This window comes from Pagrus pagrus, assembly GCF_965226575.1.
Source record: "Pagrus pagrus genome assembly, chromosome: 11".
Classification (NCBI taxonomy): domain Eukaryota; kingdom Metazoa; phylum Chordata; class Actinopteri; order Spariformes; family Sparidae; genus Pagrus; species Pagrus pagrus.
The window spans coordinates 21,896,623-21,923,271 of record NC_140195.1 but is presented as its reverse complement, the minus strand read 5'-3'; the positions used below and the strand labels follow the sequence as shown (position 1 = coordinate 21,923,271).

The window sequence follows — 26,649 nt, the reverse complement described above, 5'->3', positions numbered from 1 at the left end:
CATGTCCTCTCCTGTAATATGAAAGATTCAAGAACTTTATTGTCAATGTGCACACACAACAGAATTGCAATTGCATTAACCCTCAAATGATGCATTTGTTTTTAAGACTTCCATATTTGTGAAGAATAAATACAAGAGTGAAAAGAAAGATTGAAAAAGAAATAATAAGTAAAAAATATAGGCAGTATAATATATGAAATATACAATAAAAAAAAATTGACAAAAGGGGGATGAAAGGGGAGTTATGATGAAAAACAACATATTAAAAGGTGCATTGTGCAACACAATTTTGGTTATAAAGTCTTGTATTCTTGAACTGTCGTACTTCTCTTGTTCTCATAGCTCATCAGTACAAGCCTGCTCTAATGTTTACAAAAACAAATGTAAACACATGGCTACAAAACACATCTAAAATGTTAGCTCAACAACTTTGTTAGTTTAGGCCTGTAAAAAAAGTTGCATAGTGCAGCTTTAAAGTTGTTATTTGTAAGAAAAGTAGATTTTTTAGTCTCATTCCTAACTCGTCAAAGAATGATGGTCTGGGATTGTAGGACTGGTCGGCCGCCATCCCAAAGCATCATAATGTGACGAGTTAAGAATGAGACTCAAAAATCAACTTTTCTTACAAATAGCACCTTTAAAGTTTATTATTATTATTATTATTATTATTATTATAAGTAGTAGTGTATTATTATTATTATTATTATTAATATTAAATCATAAATGTCATGACAATGTGAGAATGTGCTAAATTTCAGTTTTAAAATGTTAATATCTGTCACTGTAAGGTTACATGAATTAATGAATGACAGGGAGCCACAGCAGTAACCACAAGAGTGTGACAGGGATTGATTCTTTTAATTTAGTTTAGTTGATTTAAACTTTTACCCCTTCTTTAACCCAGATCTGGATTCTAAATGATGTAATCTGTATTTTAACCACGTGGTGGCAGTCATGCTCTTTTGTCAGGTCAAGAAATACATGAGAAATCCCAATGAAGCACTTATTTTGATGAATTTTTGCTCATTCCTCAATGTCATTACTGCAACACTGACAGTCCATATAAAGGCTTATAGATGTGGAAACTTTAAAGAAGATGGAGTTTATTCAATCTTAATTAAGCAAAACCCACACCCCAGGAAGCCCAGCTACTTAAAGCAGAGCAAGAAAGCTCTACAAACACACTCACAGCAAGCTGCTGATCCCTCTCCTGCTGCCACAGAGGGCAAAGATTCATCTTTTACCATCACTGGAGACAAACATCTCCTCAGGTAAGTAAAGGTGGGAGGTAGACAGGTTCAAAACACAAAAAACAACCAAAGCAAAATCATTTCATACTTTGAGCACATATGAGATTTGTGAAGTTTTAATCTTGTCCTGTACTTCAATTTAAAGTATAACACCTTGCTACAGTGTTATGATGAAGGGTGTTTTGGTCTCATTTTTGTTTAATCTGTATTTTTTCTCTGTTTTCTTCGTTTTTTGGACATTTAACAAGTCTGTTCTGTGCTGTTTATGACACAATCAAATCAATGATGATTTAATATGAAAAACTGCTATTGTTGGCAAATAGGGCCCAAAAGGGAAGGAGGGAGACTTTTCACTGATACCCACAGCTGTATTTCCATGTAATGTGATGAAAATCACACAATCATAACAAATGTAAATGTAATTAACCCTATGTTTGGTTTGGTTTTCCACTGGATTATTTGACAGACAATGTTAACCTGCACAACAAAAAGGTAAATTAAACTTCTTTTCTCTCTTGTCCCTTCCGGTCTTTCTCACCTTAAGCGCTCAAAGTCTTACTGAGTTGGGTTGTAAGAGTGAAAACACTGCAGCATTAATATAATGCACAAAACAAAAAAGAAAGAAAATGCAAAAACCTCAATGAAACAAAATGCCATATACAGTCTAGCTATACATCCGCCCCTTTCTCTGTCTCTCTCTCACCCAACCCCCTCTGTCTGTATATCAGTGTCTCCATCTTTGACATTAGGACCCACATTCTTCATACTCATATCATCATGACCTGCCTGTCAGCGCTGGGAACACACATCCACACAGGAACATACAACGCCAAACACACACACTCACAAAATAAGTGAGGCCACTTGCATTCCTTTATACACGAAAAACATTCACATATGTTTAAGTAGTCAGTGACGCTCACACACACACACACACACACACACACACACACACCAGTGAAGCATGTGGTCACCAGTCATAAACACGAAATGAAATTGGGCACATATTTCTCAAACTGGCAACCCATTTGTTCCCCGGTGTTTTCAATGGCCCTCAGTTTTCTCAATACCTAAATTTGTGTGAGTGTGTGTGTGTGTTTAAATGGGTCTGCAATGGTCCGTGGGGTCCAAATTGAGGACTCATTTCCGTATGCTGATTTTACTGGGTAACACTTGCCATTCTTTGTGTGTGTGTGTGTGTGTGTGTGTGTGTGTGTGTGTTCCTGTTCTTCTACCTTTGTGAGGACTGTGTTTTGTTATACGAGACATGTGAGGAGTCCTGTCATCTACTGAGAACACTTTCGAAATGCATCTTGGTCTCATCTTGCACTGATCAATTCTGTTTTCAAATGGGACACATTTTATTATAGTCAAAAATGATATATGTAGTTGGAGAACCTTTTAGAGGGGAGATGATCATCTTTAACACACCCGTACACCAGAGACAGGGAAGAATGGGGATAGTGGACAGGGACACACACACACACACACACACACAAGTCTTTGTTTTGTCCCAGATCAGATGTGCAGTCTTTGCAACACCACATCATGTGAACAGTGAAGCAGTTCTGACTGACATAATGAAAGTATAGTATAGTTTCTACATTAGCTATTCAGGTTGTTACATCAGTGAGGGTTGTTATATGTATAGAAGTACACACTTATGCGTCCACACGTACTTATTTGTGTGAGTATGTCTGTGATGCAGGTGCCTCTCTTTCTCTGTGAGTAAAGTGAACATATCTCCATATATAGTTGAGTGTATCATAACAGGGTGAATGGGACCTTGGCACACAGTGGCCTCTATATGAAACATGATATCACTGAGACCCTCAAACACACACACAGACACACACACAGTAAATGCAATCTATATACACCAGTATGTTTACATTCAATTTATCGCACTAGAAATGGATAAAGAGAAGGCTTTTAAAAGTCATTCCCATGCCATTCAATACAACGTGAAACATGGACATATATGGCAAAATCTAATGTAATACTTTCAGTGAGCTCATAATACACAGATGCCATTCTGACCTTAAAGTAGCCCTGGATCAGGTTTGGCATATTGTACACTTTATATAACCTCATGCAATAAAAAAATATTTTACACCAGCAGTGGTAAACCCTCAGTATTCAGCATTGTCTAAATTTCAAGTACCCTCCACCTTGAAAGAATTAGGTTTGCCCTGAGCGATACATTTAAAGAATACATGAAATGTATGCTCCCTTTTATTACTTTTCTGGAAGAAGTCCAAAACAACTCTAATGAAAACTAAAACCTAACTAAATTAAAAAGAAATAGTCAAGAATGACTAACTGGACGGGATTACATTTTTGTGTGTTTTGAAATAAGCATTCTTGTGAGTTTCTTATGTTGTTCTGTTTTACATAAAGTTGACTCTATTAACTGTTTAATATAGTGAACACCTACAGAGGTTTGATGAAAATAAAGATGGAAAAGATGTGATTTTTGATCAAACGGTTTCAGATGTGTTCACAGAAATGTGTAACTAAAGTGGCCCTGTGGAGTTTTCTTGTAAACAAAGTTTCTGTTTACATTCAGCATTACTCACCAAGATGTTGCATCGGGGTCAAATGAGTTAAATGCATTTTCTTCCTCATAACAAATTTGTAGAGCCATTATTTTGAAACACATTGTTTACATTCATGCTTACTTCTTTACTGCCTTTACAGCAGTGTATGTGCTTGTCCTTGTGGATGTGTACAACACAAACAGAACATGAACCATTCATAGAAATGTATATAAGTCCATTTTCATTTCCTTTTAGCAGCTGCTTTGAATAGAAAAAAAATCTTTACAAAATAGGCTGTTTGAACAGGTTCTGGTCCAGGCTGTTGTCATCCTGTGTCTTCTTGGATGCATCATTTGACTTCTGCATCATCCAGGATGCAGAAGCCCAGCTGGTCTTCAACTTACCCCAGTTCTCCCACATTGCACTGCTCCTCCACACACCGCACTGGCTACCTTGGTCCAGCCCATCTCGTTCCCAGAGCATCACAAAGCAATGTTTTTTCACATCCCAGACACTAAATGGTACCTTCTGCTTTGGTAATGAAATGCACCTGACTTTAAATTCTAATGTAGACCCACCCAGAAATTGCTTCAGCCGGTGTAGTACACAGAAAGTCCCAAGACGGACAGCGGTTGAGGTTAAGTGGAGGGTCACACACAGTAACCTCATCCAGGAAACTGGGGTTTGTGTCCTGTGTGAAACCTGATCCTTTTCTAAGCCTAACCAAGTAGTTTTTTACGTGAACCTATCCAAACTGTTGTGTTGGAAAGGCTTTCTGGCAGGAAGGATTTAAGCACCGCGCACAGATGCTAAAAGGTACTTTGTGCATCTGTATGCGACACCAATTGGTGTGTCAAAGCGGCGTCAGTATTTGGTGACCTGGGATGGGAACGTGTTACGGTGGCTACTCGAATCTGATTCAAGACACTGGTACTTGCCCAGCACGCTGTGAAAGGCTCAGGTCCATCGTATATCCAGGACACCCTACATCACAGCCCGTCTACTACTACTACTGGCTTGCTTCCAGCTCCTCAGTATGCGGGGGGCCCAGCTACCACTAAACAATATCATGACTGTTTGCTGTTCTGGCTGCACGATGGCAGAACGACTTCTCCATTTACATCTGGACAGCAGAAACTCTGCACATCATCTGTCACAGACCGAAAACTCATCTGTTCAAACTGCACCATGACCCATTATATAAAAAAAGAAATTCTTTCTTTTATTGTTTCTAAATGCAGCACTTGAAGCAGTCCAGCAAATTTGATAAAGTTGATGTACTTGTATGATCCTTGTAATTCTTGGGTTGTCTCCACATGTTGAGTGCACTTATTGCTGAATAAATGTAATTTAATTTTAGGAAAAATCATTTTTGGAGAGCGCTGAATTGGCCACAGTTTGTACAATTTGTCATCATGTCAACGAACAAGATATACAATCTTATATCTCTACACCAAAACTATTGAAAATAACTTCAACCCCAAATAAGTTTAAGATATTACATCATGATATTTACATAACTTTTCACACTAATGCCAACATCCCTCAATACGAAGAGTACGTGGTAAAAAAGCTTGAAAGCCTTTGAAGACAAAAAAAACCCCTCTCCAATAAAGGTTTATTTCCAAATCAGATTATTGTGGCATGACAGATGATGTGCAAAGAGACAGAAGCCAAATGAAGGGATAATATCCAACAGAGATTCTGATTTTGTTTTTAATCTCTCAAACATCCTGACCATACATCACCCACTGATTGAATCATATGAGAGCATGTTTAGAGTCTAAGCTGCAGGGAGGCTTCAATTGCATCTGCTGAATGAATAAACACTATTCTTTCATGACATGCAGGACTGTTTATGTGGGGGTTTTAATGAGGAACAGGGGAATGTGTACTCCGGTGATTACCTCAATGCCTTGTAAAATAAACACATTGTATGGTAAACGTAAAGCAGTTTAATGAACCGTTAGAATACCAAATGGCTACCATGACACTGACGCTATTACTAAGATATTTAACTCACTGAGCTGTAGTGTATGTAGATCATTCAGAATAAACAGAGGGATTATATTCTTCCAGTCTACTCCTTGAGTTACATGGAGAAATAAAGTCACATTAAAGCTGCCATCAAACAGCTTCACAACCAGACACACCTCTTTCTGTAACGCCTTGGGCATTTAATGTGTACAGATGGAACCTAAACCCAAAGAATACACAAATATATGAATAAACATGCAGGATACAGATGAAATAAACCACCTCAAATTTGATTTTACTTGTTGTTTTGAAAAATACATAATCACATTCTGATTTGTTATGGTTTTGCCCATGGGCACGTAGGAGTTTTTCTATTGGTCATGCCTGTTTTTTGCAAACATACTGGACACAAACCCTTTTGATTTGTTGTACGATAAAAAAGGGGGAAAACTTTCTTTAATTCTCAGATCAGTAACTGCAAAACATGCAGTTATTGTTCAAACATTCACCCCACTTCTTTAGAAATGGAGACACAAAAATCTAATATGTGCTGCATGTAAAGGCGTACCGCATTAACCAATGAAACAGCTGAATGTTCAACACATCCTCAAACCTAAATTACTGAACAAAAACAACACGACTGTTTCCAAAATGGTATGACCAATGACAGGCGTACTGGACCTATGTCATCACCGATATGTTGTGAAATGTAGTTTGGTGAGGTTTAGGCCCTAATACTAGGGCAACATAAGTTTGCTTACTTAAAGGAACTTGGGGCAGGAGCAAGAAATAAGACTCAATAGTGACAAGACGGCCATTGCGGCCTATGGGCAACTGCAGCTATCAGCCAAGCCGGCGCGGGAGCACGCATTAACTCTTCACAGCAGTGCAGCTAATGTTACTGCACAGACACAAACAAACCGTTAGCCTGTGGATACAGCCAGCTGCTAACGTCACCTCCCGGATCACAGGTTGGGCTTTCGGTGCCATATATAAATGGACATATTTCTAACTCTTCGGTTTCAGACTAAAGGACCATGGAAAATGTGCAGTCTGTGACTATTCAGTGTTACACAGCGGTGGACTAAGTTACATGTTTGCAGCTAACACTACTTTGCATGTTAGGTCACTCCAAGTCCTTGGTGATCTCATATGATTTTCAAATCAAGCTCTAAACATGACCTGTAATGTTTCCTTACCTGGTTACTAGGAAATGAGTCATGTCAGCATCTGTTTTCAGTCCCAATTCATGTTGAAGCTGCCTCCATGAGTCGAATGTGTATCCGATGTTTATTCGGGTGCCAGCCTGGCTTTGGTTATAATTTTGTTTCGACTCACGACAGCTGACAAGTCGAAAGCCGTCGAGGACGCGCATTCAGCCCTGCCTGATCGTGGATGCGCCTACTGCTATGGCCCTGCCGGATCGTGGATGCGCCTACTGCCATGACCCTGCCTGACACCCACCACTACTGTCGCTAATATTAGTCACATCTCTGTTACATACGTTCCACTACTATTATTGTAATGCATTACTACATATGTCCTTCAACTCCCACATAAAACACATTTCAAGGTCTGCATTTTTTCATCTACGTAACATTGCAAAAATCAGGCCCATCCTGTCTCAAAAAGACGCAGAAAAGCTAGTCCATGCATTTGTTACTTCCAGACTGGACTACTGTAATTCTCTATTATCAGGCTGCCCTAACAAGTCTCTAAAGAGTCTCCAGCTGGTCCAGAATGCTGCAGCACGTGTACTGACAGGAACTAAGAAAAGAGATCATATTACTCCTGTATTGGCCTCTCTGCACTGGCTCCCTGTAAAATCAAGAATAGAGTTTAAAATCCTTCTCCTCACTTACAAAGCTGTTAATGGTCAGGCACCATCATATCTCCAGGAGCTCATATTACCCTATCACCCAACTAGAGCATTACGCTCCCAGAACGCAGGATTACTTGTAGTTCCTAAAGTCTCCAAAAGTAGAATGGGAGCCAGAGCCTTCAGCTATCAAGCTCCTCTTCTGTGGAACCATCTTCCTGTTTTGGTCCGGGAGGTGGACACCCTCTCTACCTTTAAGAGTAGACTTAAGACCTTCCTCTTCGATAGAGCTTATAGTTAGGGCTGGTCCAGGACAGGCCAGCTCTTAGTTATGCTGCTATAGGCCTAGTCCGGGGGACAATGACACACTGAGCTTCTCTCTCCTCCCCTCTCCTCTCCTCTCCATCTGTATACATTATGCCTGTATACATGCCCCATCTCTGCATGTCACTGACTTACTTCTTCCCCGAAGTCCTTGTGCTTTCTAGTCCTACAGGCTCCCTTGGATCCTGGCCGCACCCGGGTCGTGGATCGTGGATGCGCCCACTGCTATGGCCCTGCCTGATCGTGGATGCGCCCACTACTATGGCCCTGCCTGATCGTGGATGCGCCCACTGCTATGGCCCTGCCTGATCGTGGATGCGCCTACTGCTATGGCCCTGCCTGATCGTGGATGCGCCTACTGCCATGACCCTGCCTAACACCCACCACTACTGTCGCTAATATTAGTCACATCTCTGTTACATACGTTACACTACTATTATCGTACTGCATTACTACATACCATCCTTACCATTAATCACTACTACTGCTATCACTAGTAATCACATTTCCATGTGCATTTCATCATTATTGCTGTAATACATCTTTATGTACTTTCACTCCTGTCAACCATCGCTTATAATCGAATACATTGTGATCTCGTTGATCTGCTCTGTACATGCGACATCTATTGCACGTCTGTCCGTCCTGGGAGAGGGATCCCTCCTCTGTGGCTCTCCCTGAGGTTTCTTCCGCATTTTTTTTCCCTGTTAAAAGGGCCTTTTTTTGGGGCAAGTTTTTCCTCACTCGAATCGAGGGTCGAAGGACAGAGGGTGTCGTCTCTGTACAGATTGTAAAGCCCTCTGAGGCAAACTGTGATTTGTGAATTTGGGCTATACAAATAAAATTTGATTTGATTTGATTTGATCTGACGTCACATCGGCAGGACTGCGCGGGAAATTCGGACCACAAATTGCAGTACATTATGCAGCACACAGCCTGTTCAAGGCAATGGAGAGATAAGTGGGTAGGCTCATTCTTTTTGGTTTTGAACGCTGCATCACCCATTAGCATTAAAACCTTAAAATGCATGTTTATTTTTTCACACATCCTGCCCCAAGTTCCTTTAAAAGGAGCAATGTGGATGATATGGCCAGAATTTGGGTTTAAAACATAAACAAAGAATCATTAAAAATGTAATACTTTTACTTCTATTTTCCTTTATAGACAAACAAATACAATCATCCACCTTCTGAATTCAAGTTTATTTCTTTCAACTAACTAAGATGAGCTTAATTACCTTGTTAACTTCTCGCAAAACACACTGAATTAAAACTGGATTTCAATAAAATAAAACTTACCAAAACAGATTTGGTTTGTCTTTCCAATAAACTCTTGGTTGGTCATTATAAAGTCTAGATTCACAATGTAAGAAAATATTTCAGCTCTATTCAACCGAAAGTCATGCTTGAACTGTCATTCAACTTCACCTCGGTCTCAGTCTCTTTTTTTTTTAATGTCACCTGACTTCCTCCCTTGCTCCTGTCATAATTATTACAACCTCTGGAGGTTGCTGCCGAACAATAAACATAAAAATGGGTCATGATTAGCTGCTTGCACAGATAACCAAAATGTTTTTCAGGTCAGGACAGCCTGGAATCATGTGAAAAGTTTATTTTAGTTGCTCGGTGGGGTTGTGTCTATTTTCTGATTTGGTATCAGTGAGATGGTGGTACATTATATAAAGCTCAGCCATGGAAAACATGGTCTTTTAACAAATTGTACAATTGCATTTGAATCAAGATCAGCCCCATCTCGCCTCTCCTTTACCTACCTATACAATGTGCAAACAAACTCTCTCTCTCTCTCTCTCTCTCTCTCTCTCTCTCTCTCTCACACACACACACACACACACACACACACACACACACACACACACCAGCTACCAGGCAGTGAAACAGACTGACAGGTCTAATGATTAATGAACCTAATTAACAGTAATTACCTCGGTGATTAGCCATAGCAAGTTAGAGAGCCTGTTGACACAAAGGAGACAGGGCCCCCACTAACTAACCATAGTCTCTCTCTCTCTCTCTCTCTCTCTCTCTCTCTCTCACACACACACACACCCTACAGAGACTTTGGACCATTGCTTGATTTGCAGTGATGGAGGTCTACCACCTTGACAACCCAAACACTCCCACTGGCAAATTGTTTCTATAGAGCAGAAATAGCTTAGACACAAGTATGGAAAGAAAAAACAAAAGCCACAGTAAAGAAAGAGCAAAGAAACAAACAAAAGAGAGAAAGAAAGAAGACAGACAAAAGTCAAAAAACAAACTGACAGATAAAAGATGACTAAACATTTATAGAAAATGGGTTTCAAAAGCTTGTTTGATCCAAAGTGCTGAGACAGTTAGTTGACAGTATGGGACAGTTTATCCTGCTCAGACATAAACATACCTCAATTCATCTCCAATTACTACCTACCACCGGCAAAGTCATTTAGAGCTTTGAAAGCGTCGTACTACAAAGACACAGACAGTGTAATGGATCGCCTCGTCCTATACCAGCGCCTCCCTGTCTCTGTTATGTCAGGTGTCGGCTCATAACGTGTGTGAAAAGAGAGCAGGCAGTTTGAATATCCGATTGTTATTGAGCTCTGTTTAAAGGTATATGGACTAATAATGTACATGCTCTGCCAAAGGGAAATGCCCCCGAGCAAAATCGGGTTTTTCAATCATCTGTGTAAGCGAAGGCGCTGCTGTGTCCCCGAATCACACCTCATTTAATCACCTCTTTACACAGAAAAGCTGGAGTCAAGTGAGGAGTTCATACCTCATAGACTGAGGGTTGTTCATCAGGGCCTCCAGAATAGGTCCAAATGATTGTTCCAAAATTGAGTTGGCAACTTAAACTACCTGGTTAAGGTTAGGGAAAAGATTGTGGTGGTAGGATGCAAAATGTGATGTGATGCGAAACTCAACTCAATAATTTTAGTGAGGGAGGCGACTTGTAAGAAAAATGTCAATTTAAATCCTTTTTAAGCATTTGAACTAACAGCTGTCATATTTCTGGTGAGGACAGTTTTGAGGAGTTTCTTTCCAACAAACTACAAAAGCTGAAGGTCTAGTTAGATGGTGCAGGTGCTGTAAAACTATAGTTAAGGCTGATTTATGGTTGCATGTAGACTCTAAGCAGAAGCCGACGCAGTAATCCACGCATGTGGCCTACGCCGTAGTGACCATTGATACATATGTGCGTATCTGCGTTGCTGGCTGTGGTGAGCGGATTGCCAGCAGTACTTTCCCCTTTAAACACACCAACCCATTCACAGCTGAGTCTCTGGGTAAAGGAGAGTGGACAGACAGACAGAGTGACTGCAGGGAGGGCTGCCTCCCCATACACATACTCACTGCAGTTCGCGTCACTACAACTTATAGTTATATTTCTGGCAAGGTGCATGTCAGGCTACAGCGGCATAGATTGAACAAAGAAGCATAAATCAAGCTTTAGGCAGAGCAGTGTTTTGAGCTAGGTGCTAAAATAACATCAGTAGATTTCAAATGTCTCAATACAATTTTGTACCAGTCCAGTGGGTAGATGTTGAAATATTTCATAGGGTAAGTGAAACTTTGACCTTCTGGTGGCGTTACAGGAAAAGTCATGAAGGTATCCGTATTCCTTCTACGGATGCGGATACCTTCTACAGACACCATGAAGGTCTGTACACATCTTTATCTGTACACAATGATGTATATATAAATTGCTCAGTATGAAGTACAGGTATGAAACCAAGCAGCCATCTGTATCAGTACTCCAACTCCAGCTGTTTTTACAGTTAGTTTTCTTTATTAGGATAATAAAGCAGATGCCCATACGTACACAATCAAAATAGTGTTTTAAAATGCAGCTCTTGTTCTGAATAAAAAAGCAAGAAACAATGAGCACTGCGAGTCAACAAATAATAGCACACATACACATGCACACAAACACACGCTAGGAAGCTGGGCAGTTGACAATGCCTCAGACAAACTGTTTGTGTGGCCGTAGGGGGAAAACTTCCTGCTGGTCAAGGTGTGACCACACCTTTAGGAAGGAAGTAGCTGCGTGGCCACTGTGTTTCACACAGGACAGGACACTTCCTGTGACACATGTACACACTTCTCCCCTCTTACCTGGAAAATCAATGCCCAGTTTACACAAAGTAAGTGAAGATTAATCTTTAATAAACACATAGCAGGACTAATCATTTACGTCACCAACTTCTCAACATTGGAGCTGCATGTATACTGTGTGTGTGTGTGTGTGTGTGTGTGTGTGTGTGTGTGTGTGGCTGCAGGCGGGTGGTTGATTGAATCAATATGTGTATGATACAAATTCCAGATGCAGTGGGATAAAATGGAAGGAAAGAGGGAGAAGTTTGGCAAATAAACAGTCTGGAAGACTGATGACCGATGAACTTATGAACCTGCTTTTATTTATTTATTTGTATTTTCTTATTTTAATCATTTTTCAAATTTGTATATAAGGGGGTCTTTTTCTTTGTACTCATTGTATGTTTTCATTTATGTCATGTATGTTTTAGATCAGAATGTCATGCCAATAAAGCTTTATTGAAGAGTATGAGTTAAATCGACTTTTTTACAACATGAGCTATGTTGGCAAGTGTTTATGAAAGATTTGGTCTCAGGTGGGCAGTCCCAGAAGTGCCTGCTCTGTTACCCAGCACAGCTGTTGGACCTATCACACACACACAGCCAGTCTTAGGCAGGTCATTACCTCTGACATAATCGACACGATCTGGCAAAGGAACAAATCCAGCTTTAGCACTGTTCCTAAACAGGAAAAGAACAGGAAGTGAGCCATAAGTGTGTGTGATGGTAAACAACCACTGGTATGCAAGTTATTGACCAAACTTCTCAGCAACATTAATTTAACATTTGGCATGTATTGTGCATATGAGTATGGTTTACTTCCACTGTGAAAGAATCCGGTGTTCATCCTATTCTCAGTTGTTTATTCCGCTGTGTGCTTTCTCCATCATTTCCTAATACCTAAAGGATGACTGCTTCATCAGCACCACTTGAAAACACACGTCCTCCTCTGTGCCTCAACAAACATCTGCTTGAGGCTCAAATAGTATTCTTGTATTTGTCTAAAAGAATCTCACTTAATGCCAGGAAATGACGGGTCCAAACATCATCAGCTGCAGTTCCTGATGACAGGCTGCGTCCTGAATATGATGACGACAATGCAACAGCAAGTGGTTCAGCTGCATTGTAGACACAAGTGCAAATGAGCTGACACCGGTGATGAATCATCGCTGTATGAACGATGGTCCTGATGCGATACACAGGGGGAGGGCAAATACACAGAGTCTAGGTCCTGGACTAACAACAAGCATCTGTATTGCTTTAAAGGTCCAATATACAACATTTAGCCACTAAGATGTCACTACACATCAGGAAATAGCTTTTTGCTATGTAAGATATGGTGGATTAAAGATGTCCTGAGCTCTGTGCAGAGTGTGCTGTTATAGAGCTTTTCTGTTCTTGTTTTGGATATTCGGTCTCGCCATGCGTGCATGTTAGTGAATGTGAGACCCCTCATTTTCTGAAGCGTTTAACTGCCCAGTTTATAAATGGACACAGGAAGTGATGAGCTACCATTGTCGGTTTTGTATTCTGTTATAATTATGTGCAAATGCTGTGACTAAGGTTTATGCAAACGGGTCAGTATTGATGAATAATTTTGAAAATGTACAGCTGAATAGGGCATAGGACAAATAGCTAAGCATAGCTAGCGACTGACATTGTAAAGTCACAACAAATGAATGGGAAATACTAACTAGAGGTTACGACTAGGGCCTTGTGGTATCCCATTGTATGTCCACACAATCCTGCTAAACTATAGCACAAAATAATGGCAAGTTATTATGAAACACTTTTGGTTTGGTTGTATAGCACAGGCTAACCTGTAACCATCAACCTCCAAGCCTCAATTTGTCCTCTAATGTATGTGGCTTTACAAGAAAAAGAAACCTGAGAGAAAGTTAATATCAAGTTAAAAGGGCACTAACCATTTGATTCTTTATACATTTTCAATCCTCAAATCCTGTGGATTGAGAACAAAACTCCTAAAGTTGGTTTTCTTATGTTCTCCATAATAAGAAACCAGTTAAATGTAGGTACATACAAGAACAGCAACAATGTCTCGGAGCAGGCACAGACCAGGGGCCTGTACAGCACTAAGCGGACACTAAGCTGGTTATCAACTCGGTTAGTCAACCCAGGATACCCCAATCTAGTCATGAGTGTGTTCACATAAAAGGGGAGGTGTTTGCAGCAATGGACCAATTGCAAACATGGACAAGTCTTCTGGCAGCAGAGTGGCATACTTCACAAACGAAGAGCAAACTATAATATTAGAGAAATATAAAGACAACAGTTGCAGCTGCAAAATGCAGGAAAGACTGTCAATTAAGTATGAGTAGATCTGACTATAGTGTGCATGTACTTTAATGTATTCCATTAAATTAATATGTTGCTTATATATATATTTTTTTTATGGTGTGTGTATGAGAGCTTCAGTCTTATTATTTCAGCTGCAACCCGGCTGTGTCAAACAGACTTGGGAGACAGATGGTGAGAGTGTGGAAATTTGTCTGTAATTGAATTAGCTTTAATGATTTGCTAATGGTGTTGGTCTGCGTGCGGGACAAATAATGAAAATAACTGCTTCAAGTACACTCTGTACTAAAATGTTTTCATTGCTTCCATTGCTATGATGGAAATTTTGCAGGAAGAGGATAACCTTCTCCCTACCGAGCCTGTGGCCTCCACCTCAAGGGCTAGGTAATAGGAGACAAGGAGACAGGAGACAAGGGGTAATTAATTAAACTTTGATGGGGTAGTCAATGTGAAATTTGCACCTTTTGAGTGAGCCTTGCTAAGGCACAATGCTTAAATGTTAAAAGAACTTTATTATGTTTTTGATTTGTGTCAGGCTGGAGCAGACAATGCTCGTTCCCTCTAGCTTGACATACTCTACAAGAAAGAGTTGTTGAAAAAAGTAAAACTGGAGGTGGAGAAATTGAAGCTTGAGTGGGAGAAATTACAGAACAAAAAGAAGGTAATTCCTGATCCCCCAGTGTCAACCCTGAAATTACCCGCTAACCTCATCCCAACACAACTCCTTTATGGTTCAACATGTCTCACTGCCAGCTGCTCAAACTTTCTGCTGTCCTTTGTGCAAGATATCATCATTTGTTATACTGCACACTGGTTCAAACAATGCAAAGCTGTTTACATGGCTAATGAAAATGAATACTCCAGTGATATTTCTTTTCATATGTAGCCATTCGTACTTCCATGTGAATGAGAATCCTCAAGAGCGCTTAACAAAACAAGAACAGTTGAGTGCTTGGCTCTGTGTATGGATAAATGCACAAAACATGACTCATATTTTAAAATTTTGTTGTCGTGTCTGAATATGGTTTTACTTTAGGGATGCAAAATTCTGTCAAACAGGAAACATTTTGGCAATTAATGTGTTTTTAATGGCGAACGGTACAGTAATCAGTCTATTTCCATTAATGGATAATTTTCCATATTGCGGGGAAGCATTTGTTGGATGTTCTGTTGCTGTGAGTCGAGTTAGAGCCAAGACATACTTGTTAACTGTTGACAGAAATCCTATTACAGTAGATGAAGGGAGTTGATATCAATATAATGTTTTTCATAGATAAAGTCCCGAGTTAGAGAATGTTTTCCCCACTATCACTTGGGATTAATTATTGGTGTACTTCAGTCGACTTGTTAAGTAGAAAATCATTCAGCATTGTGATGTAAAGGGGAACCGAGTATTTCTTTTGACCTTGGTGTTTAAATGTCAAAATTATTTATTTGTTATGAACTTTAGAACTATAAAAAATCTTGGAAACTTTTTATGAGACTCGCTTGTACTCAAAACAGAGAAACTGTCTCCTCTCAAGGGTATGAATATCCATCAATAAATTTTGATAAATCCCTTTCAAATCACTGCTCGTTCCAAAGAAAAGTCAAGTCTTCATGGTGGATTCAAAACGTCCACACCATTTTAATTAAGCCTCGTTTCAAGCTGCACCGAGGAATTCTTCTGTGGTTTTTGTGAAAGAACTATGAAAGAGCAAACACATTCAACCCGCGACCAACAGTGTTTTTTTTTTTTTTGTGGTTTAGTGGAAGGGGTCAAAGAGTGAGGAATGACGCTGGTCTGAATACTGAATGATAAATAATATACAGTCCTACTGAAAGTGGGTCATATATGTTTGAGCTTGCACATGGACTGTGTGTCCTCTGAGACTGTGGTGTAATGACATTATCTATCTAATGACAAATGAGTTGTATTATTGAGACGGGAACACATGCCTTAACAGCCCCGGCTCACAGTCCTAACACGTTGTGGCACACTGAGAAACTGTTCATTTCTTTCTCCCAGAGGACGAGTGGGACTGACTAAAGAGATTAATGACCAAACTTGCTTTCTCTCCCTGTGAGATTTCTCTACATCTACAGATCTTTAATTTCCCTTCAGCTTTCCTTGAGAGACTGCTTATTGTTAGAGTGTATGTTAACGTTTGGGCTCTTTCACGTTAACTCTGTGTTTACCTAATGTTCTCTTCAGACTAGCTTACATTAAGTAAAGATCGAGTAACCTGCACAGTTGAAGTTAAAATGTCATAGCTTTGTCCCATGCATTAAATCAGCCATTTCGCTAGTTTTTTTTTCAAATAATCATCCTTTATTCAGCCTATTTTAATCAATGGCGGTCTCAAAATACAACGTGTTCGCTAACATTAACTTAAAGGGTGTTTCTCAGAACAATGTACCACATTATAAGGCTATTCTACTCCCTCAGGGCTTGTTCCTGCTCCTCCAGGTATTATCAAAAGCATGTTGCTTACATCTGACAATGTGTGTTATTTTTATTATTAACAGCAGCCATGCTACTGCAGGTGCATAGCAGGTCCGCATGGCTGCTATTGGTCAATTTTTCCATCCATTCCCCTCGCTCACTCTGCTGCTCCTGGTCACGTCTCGTCCCAACCCGCTTCCGCAATTGAAACTACAAGCGGGCAAGAGGTTTGTTTGGCCCTGAGCAGGTAATCTTTCGTCTTTATTGTGGATGTTGTGACACAGATAACTTTTATGCCGATGCTGGCTTATGACTGTGAAAGCTGCCGTTAGTTTGTTTCTGTTATTAGACTGTGTCGAGAATTTCTGTCTCTGCAGTATTGTCAACACTTGTTTACTTGTTCAACAGAGACGTTAGCCTCTTTGTTAGCATTGTAAGCTAAAATTGCTATCATGTTTACACCAAATCAGCCTATTTATTTGCTCGTGGCAGCTAAATGAAGCAGCAAATAATTCAAGTAAGATGAGCTTCGCGTTGGGGTTTCATTCATCCTGTCCGGATTTATTTCTCCATAACAACCTCTTGCCCGGTCACTACTCAACTGTTTTGCTAACCCTCCTCCCGGTCTTGTCCATTTGTTTTCAACGAAGCCTTTGCTAAATCAATATGATGGATTATCATATACACGTTACGATGTGTGTATTTGTGTTTCTTATCTGTCATAAACAAGAGATTACGGTTTACGGGGCACGTTTGTGTCGCAGGCTGGTGCTACTCTTGCTGCCTTCATGTGCTATGGTACAGATGGTATTTTCCACTTGTGATCTGGTATTTACCAGTGCGTTGTGTTCATGTGCTTTTGTTGTTGTACAGAGAAAATAAAGATGGTGGACACACAGATTCAGGCTTGTTACTTGGGTAAAACAATCTTGGATTGCCTAGTTCATCTCTCACAGCAAAAAGATGAATTTACAAAACTCAAACGGTAAATATTACAGAAATAATAATGGAGATTTAGCACTGGCTATTTGGCTAGCCTTTTTAAAAGCGTTTTTTACTGTACATGCACTGAATAGCAAACTGTTTTCTAAAGGCTTGCCATACTACACTGCCTGGAGCAATGTCCGGGTAAAAGAGGACGTTTGGTCACCCTATAGGGGTTGGATTTCAACATAACCTAACGCAATAGATTAACCAAGGGAATATTACAGACAATGACTGCAACTGCATTTTATTATGCGAGCGAGCAGGCACTCACCTGTTTCAGAAACGGAACCGAGGGGAACTATTTGCAGAGCAGTGGTGAAATCATGGTCCACATTCAGGGTACTTTCTCCTTCCTGCTGATAAAGCATTTGCGTTATGGGCTGGGTCATCTCCTGGTCCCAGTAAATCATGGTGTCGCTGGCATACACTACAGAAAAAATACATCGACATGAGTTTGCCTGACTGCTCATTAAGCTCCTATGGACTGCTAGCTAGCATCTGCTAGCATCTGCTCTGGGTAGGTAAAACCAAACCATAACGGTATTTTAAAAACTGACACCGAGTGTTAACGCATCATATTGCAATTGTCAATGGAGCAACACTTTATAGGCTACAAAAACTATCCACTAACAGTAGCAAAACACGTTTAGTAGTGTACATTGCTTACCATTCACGAATCTTCCGTTGCTCGCCGCCATGTTGAAAAGGTGAAAGGTTATCTCATCTCGGCAACTCGGGCATCAAAAAATTCTACGAGTTGCCCAGTGGAAAATACCACATGAGAGGGTGTTCATGTGCACTTTTCACGTCGTCTTTTGGTATTTACCATAAATACCATAGCACATGAAGGCACCATCAGACTACAGCTGGGACACACACAGCTGGTCCGAGGCTCATGCAGGTTTATTTTTCAGCCACAATGTGGAAGCGATCGTTGTGATTAAAGCTGACGGCAGCATCTGTTAGTCTCTTGGCCCTCAATAACTTTTAGAAGTCGCTAACTTAGCTGTTGATGAATAGTAACTTATTATGTAGCTGTAACATAAGGTAGCTGTAACATGCTAATGATGTTACGCTACCTTGGCTGTGGAGCTTAGCTGTGGACATTGTAATGACTTACAAGATTTACGTGAGTTTCAACGTGCATTGTAATAATTTACCTGTGAATCCGACATCGTTACTCCACATTCAAAGCTGGGCTGTATTTGGTTTCTCCCGGGCGGCTTGTTGCTCTTGTTGCTTGTTGCGGGAGGGGGTGTGTGTGTGTGTCGTGGGAGGCTCCGAGGGGAGAGCGATACGAGCTCGGAGGGGAGGGATTAAGGAGCACAGGGGGGGAGGGTTGTGTGTGGGGGTGGATGCTTTTTTCAAATCTTTCTCAGATCGTAGTCCAGAGCTTTAACACACTTTAGACTCAGCTTCCTTGTGTTTGGCTCGACTGTTGAGTGTTTATTCTGTAATATTGTCCTCCTGAGTTTCCTGCTTTTAGCTTAACAGTCAAAGCACTTTGAAAACTCTCTTTTTAAAAGGTGCTATATAAATAAAGTTTATTATCATCATTATTATTATTACTGTTAAAGTACGCCATTGAACATGATAAACTTAACTTTGCATTGACATATTATCCTTCTCCTTCTGAGCGTGTTAGCATGTTGATATTGATGATTGTGTTTAATATACAGCGCTACCTAAGTACAGCTTCAAAGAGCAAGCATAGCTCTAACCCGCAGATTCCACTGGATACGGTACGGCTGCGTTACGGCTCCCCCACGGCGGCGGAGCTGATCCGTAGCACTCTAGTCTATGTGTTAACTTCCACCAGGTCCGCTGCGCTGCGTGTCTGCTGTGTCCCAGCTCCGGCAGTCCGCAGCCCTGCGGATCAGATACACAGGACTTCTATTCTGCTATTGCTGGACGAGGACGACGGAGCAAAATCGTACCGAAGCCGTAACGCAGCCGTACCGTGTCCAGTGGACTCTGCGGGTAAGAGGTTTTTTGTCACTTAGTTTTCATTACTGAATGGATGTTATGTCCCTCTTGATCAGGACATTTGACAATCCATGTTGACAGTGTTCAAAAAATGAAATATCACTTGAGGGGCAAAATGTGTTCCCACCTCCAGATGTCGTACACTTTACATTTTACAATTTTATTTTTTTTTTTTTTTTATTCAAATCCAAATTTAAACAATTGTTTTGAAAATTGTGGGAGAACCGGAGCACCCGGGGAAAACCCACAGGGACATGGGGAGGACATGTTAACTCCACACAGATAGCGCACATAGCTTGAAGTTTCTTCGGAAAGACACAGTATGGGGAGCATTTCGGATTGGCGAGATTGCTCTCCTTGGGAACTTGAGTCACCTCCAGAAGTTCAGGGGCTGGTGCAGTAGGGATGGATTCCTGCTGCTCACAAGGCTTCTCCTTAGGGACCTCAGCTTCTTTCAAGGCCTTAACTTCTGTGGAGAGCTCAAGGTTGAGAGAGATCTGAACATTAAGCTGAGTTTTCAGCTCCTCCAGATGTCTCTCATAACGTCCCTCCTTCTCCAATGTGTTTTGCTGGAGATTATTGATTTCCTTAGCCATCCTGCTCAGCCCTCAAGTTGGTAATCATCTGCAAGTCTTTCAACACTGTGTCTGCATGAGACTTGACTTCCTTCTCAAGCTCCCACTGCAGAGCTTCAGCCTGCTGTCTCACAGTGATGACTTCAGTTTCATACCTTTGACTGATATCACTGATCCTGTCCAGTTTGTCTTGGACTAGGTTGTTCTTCTGCTTCTCCACCTGGAGCTCAGCAGTGAACTTCTCATGGCTGGATGTTTGTGCCTTTTTCAGCTCCTCATGTTCTCGTGAAGGAGTTTTCTTTGCTGGACTTCCTTCTGAAGCTCATGTTGAAGGGTCTCAGCCTGCGGTCTGACAGTGTTGACATCAGCTCTATACCTTTGGCTGATCTCTTGTTGTGAAGCACTGATCTTGTCCAGTTCTTCATGGAGAAGCTTGTTCTGCTCCTCCACCTGGAGCTCAGCTGTAAACTTGTCCTGGCTGAGTTCATGTGCCATTTGCAGCTCTTCATACTGTTTTTCAACAGTTGTCTTCTGCTGCATTTCGTTCACAAGATCATCCTGAAGGGTGTCAACCTGCTGTCTGACTTCAATGACATCAGTTTCATACCTGAGTCTGAGCTCATTGTGGGAGACACTGATCTGATCCAGACCTTTCTTAAGAAGCTCGTTCTTGTCCTTCTCCACCTGGAGGTCAGTTTGAAACTTCTCCCCATTGATTAAATGGGCAACTTGGAGCTCTTCATAATCTTTTTCTGCCTGGTGTTATCTCTCACCTGAGTAGCTATCTTTGCATTGCTGAGAGTTACATCATCGCTGTACTTTCTCAGCCGCTCTAGCTCTCTGGTTGTTTCTTTCCCCTGTTGATGTACATTTCTCCCGGTCGACTCTGAGGCATCTGAGAATGAAGCCCCTCTCGCCTTTTTCACCTTCTTTTTTCCTTCTCGCTCCTGGTTGGTGTGACCTCTCCACAGTCCCCTCAGACAAGGCTATGTTAGACTGACTCGCCTCTTCATTGAAATCTATCTGATCTGCTACATGAGAAGCCAGAAAATCTCCCTGCTGCCCATTGGCCAGACGCCCGAACCACCACGACTCATTGTCTTTGTACAGCACTTGGATGACATCACCGCGGCGTACGGTCAGTTCATCCGCTCGATTAGCTTTGTAGTTAAAGAGCGAGACAATGACTTGTTGAAAAGGAGGAGAGTCTGTTTCCACACGGAGGCCTGCGGGAAGGGAGTCAGGAAGAGTCGACTGCTTGTAAGATGAAGCTTGTTGACCGACTGGACTGAACCCGCTGTTTTGGGTGCTAAGACCCGCCTGGGGGATAAGCTGCTCCGCCAGAGAACCAGACAGCTGCAGCTTGGAGTGCGGCAACAGGAGAGACGGAGGAGATAACAAAGTGTTTAATCCCGTTGTGCCAAAATCTAATGTCAGACTCCTCCCTGTGTGAGTAATCCCCATTTTGTCCTGCTCATTCATGTATCCAGACTTTGAAAACCTTGGATGTGGTTCAAGAGTCCAGCTGCTTCTTCACATACTGCATTTTCAGGGAAAGTCTTGTTGCTTGGGCGAACTGATCCAGGGCTGAAGCACCTGATGTGTCCTGTAACGCGGGGGGGTCTGGTGTGTGTCTGATGGTTTTGATGTCCACAGAGGCTGCTCTGCTGACAGTCGACACTGCTTTTACATTGTGCACCTCCAGCTGGGAGACTTTGCAGTCGTACAGGTACACGTGGATTCGCTGGCTCTGACCGTAGGCGCAGAAAGCTACAATGTTTTCGTGGGGGTGGAATGCAACGCTGTGCCACGCGGTGCGGCAACAGAGCTCCGAGTAGACTGCAACTTGGTCACCTGTGTATGTGTTCCAGACATATGTCATCCCGTCCTCGCTGCCAGAGAAGAGGAAGTTCCCACATGGTGTAAAAGTGCTGTAAATGCACTCGCTGTAGTTTATGGCTCCATTGTACTTCTTCACAACCATCAGCCTCAAGTCCATCATCCTCAGGACGCTGCCCTTGGGATGGATGAGCAGGTACCGCCCATTCGGATGGAGCTGCAGCACGCTGATGGAGATACCTCTGAGGTCACTCTCCTCGATTTTCTTCTCTATGCACCAGGGCTGATGCTGCCTGCCATCATTAGTTTTAGTTTTCCACACGATGATGAGGCCTGTGTCGTCTGCGGAGAACATTCTTCTACCTTCAGAGTCAAAACAAATTGTGTTGATGAAACTGTTGTGACCCTCGAACTCCTGCAGCAGCTGGCCGTTGACATCATCGACATCAAGCCTCCACACTCGTATCACTGAATCATAGCCCCCACTCACCACCAGGTTCTGGGCTGTGGGGTGGTACTGAGCACAGTACACAAAGGACGGATGAGGAAGCACCTTCTGGGCTGTTGTGAGAAGCCTCTCCACATTCCACTCTCTGACAGTTCCATCAGAAGAGGCAGACAAAAGGCTCCCATCATCTCTGGACCAGCAGAGATTGTAGACTATTTTCAGATGGCCACGAAAGGCAGCCAGAGCTTTGCCAGAGGAAATCTCATACACTACAACAGGGAAAGTGTCTCTGTCAGCACAAGCAGCAGCCAGTAATGTCCCAGCATGAGAGAAGAGCACTGTGAAGCAGCCCATCTGACCACTGCGGAATGACAGCATGAGCTTGTTTGGAATCTGACAGGCCTGTCCAGGCAGCCTGCTCCATCTCAAGACTGGCGGCTTGCTGTCTAGCAGCTGTGTCAGGCTTCTCTTGGTGATTTCGTTCTGCAGTTCACTGTAGGAGATGCTTCCCCTCTCCTCCTGTAAAGCCATCATGGACCGAATACTGGGTTCCACGTGCTCAGGGAGTTTAATTCCTTTCACCGTGACATCAAGGGTGGATGCGTATTTGTTTCGGGGGAACTTCCTCCACCACTCGACCACCTCAATTGTTTTATGTGGTCTTTTTGCCCAAGGTGGAGGGCAGAAGAGCTGGAGGCAAACTTTCTTGTCGATATTCAGCACACTATTGGCGCCAACAACCTTGAGGAATGCCCATGCAATCTTCCTGAATCCTCGCTCATGCCTGTCAACATCAACTTTTGCTTCTTCCATGGTCATGAAGTCCAGGATTTCAAAGAAGAGCAGAACTCTGGGGCTTTCATCATTTTGTTCAACAAAATAACCAAAGCGTTCATTGAAGATGATCTGTTCCTGCCACTCGGGGATGATCGTTTTGTTCTTCTTGAAGTCAAAAGGTTGAGTCATGATGGGAAGAATGTGGTCCACGTTCTCGTTCTCATAAAACGAGGAGACAGGCCGATGGCAGTCTTCTTTCTTCACATACTGTCCAGTAATTTCATCCACAACATGGATCTTCACCATGGGGTGTGAGATGAGGTCGTTCTTGAGGCGATCTGATCTGTGGACGTACACTCCAAGCACGAGGCTGTCATCAAATGTTGGCTTCTGTGGAGCTTCTACATCAGTTTCACTCTTTTCTTCGACAACATGTTTTTTCTTCATCTTTTTCTTCTTTCCCTTGGATTCTGTTTCGTTTTCCACATCAGCATCCTGGTCAGCATCTTCATCATGATCCCCTATTTCTGGCTCTGTGTTTACAGATTTCAGCTTTTTCTTCTTCTTCCCACCTTTATTATTTAGTGTCTTTTTTTGGGAGACAACAGACTCTTCCTCGGTCCTCGCCTTTGTCTTCTTTAAGGTCCTCTCCTCCTCCTCTGTGATCTGCTGCTGGTAATCATGCAGCAGCTTGTCCTCTGCGTCCTCCACTTGACTCTCTGCCTTGGCCTCTGTAGCTCCTTTGCTTTTTCGCTTTGGTTCCTTTCCACCACCTACATTATCTGGCTGCAAAGCGATCTCAGACTTGGAAGTATCCACCTCCCCCTGGACGTAACTCGAGATGTCCTCAGGTAGAGGGGGAGAAGGAAGCTCCCTCTTACTCTTCTTCTTGCCTTTTGGAGTCTGAATCTCCTCTTGATTTTTACTGTCGTTGGCATTAATCTTTTCCACTGTTTCCCTCTCTCTTCGTTTATTTTTGGTGTAGCTAGAGCTGCCCTCTTCGGGGTTATATGTGTTCTGGAGGATGGTCTCATCATCTTCCATGTCCTTCTCAAGATTTTTCTTTAGATCCTTAAGTATAATCCTCTCCTGTGTTTCAGCCTTTTTCTTTCTCTTCACCTTTTTCTTCTCTGGCTCAGTGTATTTCTTGAACAGTTCATTGAATCTTTCCCGGGTCTTTGCCCGGTCATCACTCTCATCTGCCTGCATTGTCAGGCACCGTAATGTCTTTTAGTGCAAAAGTGCTTTTAGTGCTTTTCTTTCCCTTGTTTTCACGGCTGTGTCAGTGGTTGAAGAAGAGTTGAACTGAAGAAATGTTGAAGACCTGATACAGACTTCTATAGGTTCTATTTGGCTTTGATTCTCTTGGCTTTGATTCTATTGGCCAAAAAATGTTTTTCTTTGATTCTTTTCACACACAGACACACACACACACACACACACACACACACACACACACAAAACATTTGTTTTCAAATACTTTTTGAAAACAAACATCTGGTATGAATTTTTGGAGTTTGGCCCTCTGGGCTGAATTTCAGCGTTTTTGTGATTCCTTGTACGTGTATTCAAAACGTCACCAATCGCTCATTTTTCACTGGTTTGGGTTGAAATTTGTCCTGAACACCAAAGAGACACTAAGGAAACTTGGCAACATGTTTTCATTTGCAAGTTACAGCTTGAAATGACTTTGTTTGTTGCATATATGTGATGTCATACTGCTCTGTGTGTCTGGACAAAATATTAATCGAACGTTGTAAATACATTATATCAAAGGTAAAGGCATTCCCATCAGCCTCAGCTTTAATATTGAGCTAATGTTAGCATTCAAACACCCTAAAGTTAGCCTCCTTTATTGATTTTTTATTCCTTATTTATTATTATTAATTTCTATTTTTGCATTACTTTTATTTCTCTCTTTCTTTTTCTGTGATTTTGCCTGTTTTATTGCTTTTATTCCTTTTCTTTTAAGAATATATTTATTGGTTTTCGGTGTTACATTTGGACTATTTTTGTGTTTTTTGGGGTGGTTGTTCTGTGCTTGTGTGTTTCAGAGGTGCTGTGGGGTTGGTGGGCGTGGCTTTCTGGTGGCCTGAGCTATGGCTGATCACACACACCTGCGGCAGATTGAGGTAATCAGCGCCAGGTTAAAAGCCCTGGCCTCCTCTACTCACGCTGCCAGATTATTTTGTCAACCAGACGTGGTACATGGTCTCCCAGTGCAAAGAATTACAATAACAGGAATAACTTTTTTGAACTTCAGTGGAACAGGGCTTAGGTATTTATCAATTCTCTATTTATTTTTAGAAAAGGCACACTAATGTCAAGAGCCCGCAGCAGTATAGATAAGAAAATTCTCATGTTTTTGCAAGATTCGCAAAACTTAACTTAAACATAATTCTTGGAACTGTGATCCAGCCACAATCCTTCTCCTGAGCCAAAACCTCTGAATCTGGAGATCAAGTAGCATCACTCAAGATATTGCTGCTTGTTAACAACTAATAATGTTCTATTAGATATTAGATGAAAGATTAAGATGAACAGAGTTAGTGAATCCACCTGTGTCCCCTGCCCTTTGACAGAAATGCATGGTTTTCGACAGCATAGCTCGTAGTTCCTTTCCTGTTTCCACATCTACCTCAGGTATGTTATGCTAGCAGAGCCCACACAGTTAATTAAATCATACAAACATGGGTTAATAGTTGTAAGTAACCATTAATCAGCTGAATGTTTAGCTATGCGGTCATGAATTCTGTCTGACATGGTGAAAGCATCATCCACTGTCCTTCAGATACGCTCAAACTCAAGTATAACTACATCCAGCAATTAGGCTACTAATTTAGCTATTTTCTGAATGACAGCTTGGATGATGCTGATAAAGGTTTGAAAGCATTTGCAGACTTGAACGTAAGTGATCACTTTTTCATCTTTTATGTAGCTGAAAGAAACTCTTCCCTTCCGCAAGCCCATTTTTTCCGTTATTTACAAGTCAGATATTTTGTAAAGAATAATTGAATTTTTTTTGAAAGTTTACCGAAGGAACACTCTTATTATGCTTTAATGAGGCAACAACCTGATTCAAAACACCTTGTCTCAAAATGAGTTTTATTCTTTTCGTACACGACTCTTGTTTCATCTGAGTACATATCAAATCCGCCTGGGAGGTAGATCTTGGTGTGGAGTTCCCTAAGGTGCTGTGGAGGCAGGGGATGTATGATTTGTGAGCCTGATGCATTTGATTGCTTTGTTTGGTTTTTCCGAAGCCTCTCTTACACTGCCACATGCTGTACAG

General features: G+C 41.6%; 1 protein-coding gene across 1 annotated transcript; it reads right to left on the bottom strand.

The window, feature by feature from the left end:
- Nucleotides 1-14,350: 14,350 nt before the first annotated feature.
- LOC311265594 (jouberin-like) lies at nucleotides 14,351-25,188 on the bottom strand. The gene is given in 3 exon segments (XM_084367418.1): nucleotides 14,351-18,159; nucleotides 18,400-21,812; nucleotides 21,814-25,188. Coding segments are annotated over 2 exon segments (3,465 nt in total). The 5' UTR covers nucleotides 24,567-25,188; the 3' UTR covers nucleotides 14,351-18,159; nucleotides 18,400-21,100.
- Between the last annotated feature and the right edge of the window lie 1,461 nt (nucleotides 25,189-26,649).